General features: G+C 41.2%; 1 pseudogene across 1 annotated transcript; it reads left to right on the forward strand.

The window, feature by feature from the left end:
• Nucleotides 1–2: 2 nt before the first annotated feature.
• On the forward strand, nt 3–633 carry TEOVI_000272300:pseudogene (annotated as a pseudogene). Its single transcript is given in 2 exon segments — nt 3–380; nt 382–633. Coding segments are annotated over 2 exon segments (630 nt in total).
• The last annotated feature ends 861 nt before the right edge of the window (nt 634–1,494 follow it).

Here is a 1,494-nt window from a genome sequence, read left to right on the forward strand (position 1 = left end):
AGGAAAGTAGGAAGACAAAAGTGGCAATATTTACAAATTCGTTGTCTTTATTAATATCTCTGAAAACGGGTCCTTTAGTAGCGATGTATTCCATACTATGACGAATATGGAATTTGATCCTACACTTCATGAAACCGAGAGTAGCCATGTCGTTTCAGTTTAAGTTTTTGCATTGCCATATCCCGAGAATTAACGAAGTGGACGAGGTCGAAAACAAAGGAAAACACATGCAGCAAACCTACCCTGCATGGATCACCGACATTATCACAGGTATAGCGCACCAATTACGTAATCAGGCACAACGCGAATTTGTGAAAGGAAGCAACCCAAACACGCACCGCAGAAGTGCTATACTAAACTAAATAAAAACGACACCCAAACAAGGAACTATGCAGGGAAGATGAGTCACTGTTAGCTCAATTTATAAGAGGGACTTCAAAACATTTTGGATTGTTACATAGGGTGATCACACGAAAGGTTGAACTGGAGTGTAGATGGTGTACAAACCATACGGGAAACATTCTCAAGAATTACACTGCCACCACTCAAAACAATGTAAAGATGGAAGAAAATGAGGAATGCAAGGTGGTAATAGCTACAAGACAGAATGACCATATCATATGTCCAGTTTGAAACATTGTGTATGTAAGATGACAAACGGGAATTGTTCACATGATGAAAATACATCATGGGTTCGTGAAAATGTACTCACTGCATTAGAGATGGTGCTAACGGCAGCACAGGCGTATAATAGCGTTTATAAATATCATGTATGTGGTGTAACATTCGACAGAAAGGGGACTACTGCAACAACACATGCCACAACTCCCTCCGACAAGTCCAGTAGTATGGACAGAGCGACAAAAGAAGAAGCGAGAAGAAAAAACAGTCGTCACCAACTGTCCACAAGTGTCAATGGTGCCCAAAGCAGTATGCCGTGTATAGCTGGTTAGCTAAGCGTATACGCCTGAAACATCCTAAAAAGAAAACCGATTTGACAAAACAAATGGAAATTCAGGATGTGCGCAGCGAAGATTAGCAGGAACAAGTACCACAAGCATACGAATGTCTCCAATTCAAACAGACGTATAGAAGAAAACCTGTTTCACCAGACATAAGTGCAATTCGGAGCAGGGGAAAAGGGAACCAAGTATACCGCTACAGGAAGTAATGCGGGAGAGAGAAGCATGTAAAATATGCGGTAAAGATACCACAACAGCAGGATGTTCCGCCATATGAATCCAAAACACCTTGGGCATTATATCTCACTCAGACCACATCCGATGACGATAAGAAAAGTGACGAAGGAGATATTAAAGTTTCAAGCAAAGGAAGACACTGGTGGCGAAAACAAAAATAAGAATGATAATGAACCACCACTTCATGTTGTGACAAATGAAAGAGGGTTTACAAAAGCACGACATGGATATCACACACACAAGTGCGTGAGTATTGAAAAAGCGGACCAGAAAGATGAGAAGGTGAACAACACCC

The sequence above is a fragment of the Trypanosoma equiperdum genome, assembly GCF_001457755.1.
Source record: "Trypanosoma equiperdum strain OVI genome assembly, contig: ctg_5, whole genome shotgun sequence".
Taxonomy (NCBI): domain Eukaryota; phylum Euglenozoa; class Kinetoplastea; order Trypanosomatida; family Trypanosomatidae; genus Trypanosoma; species Trypanosoma equiperdum.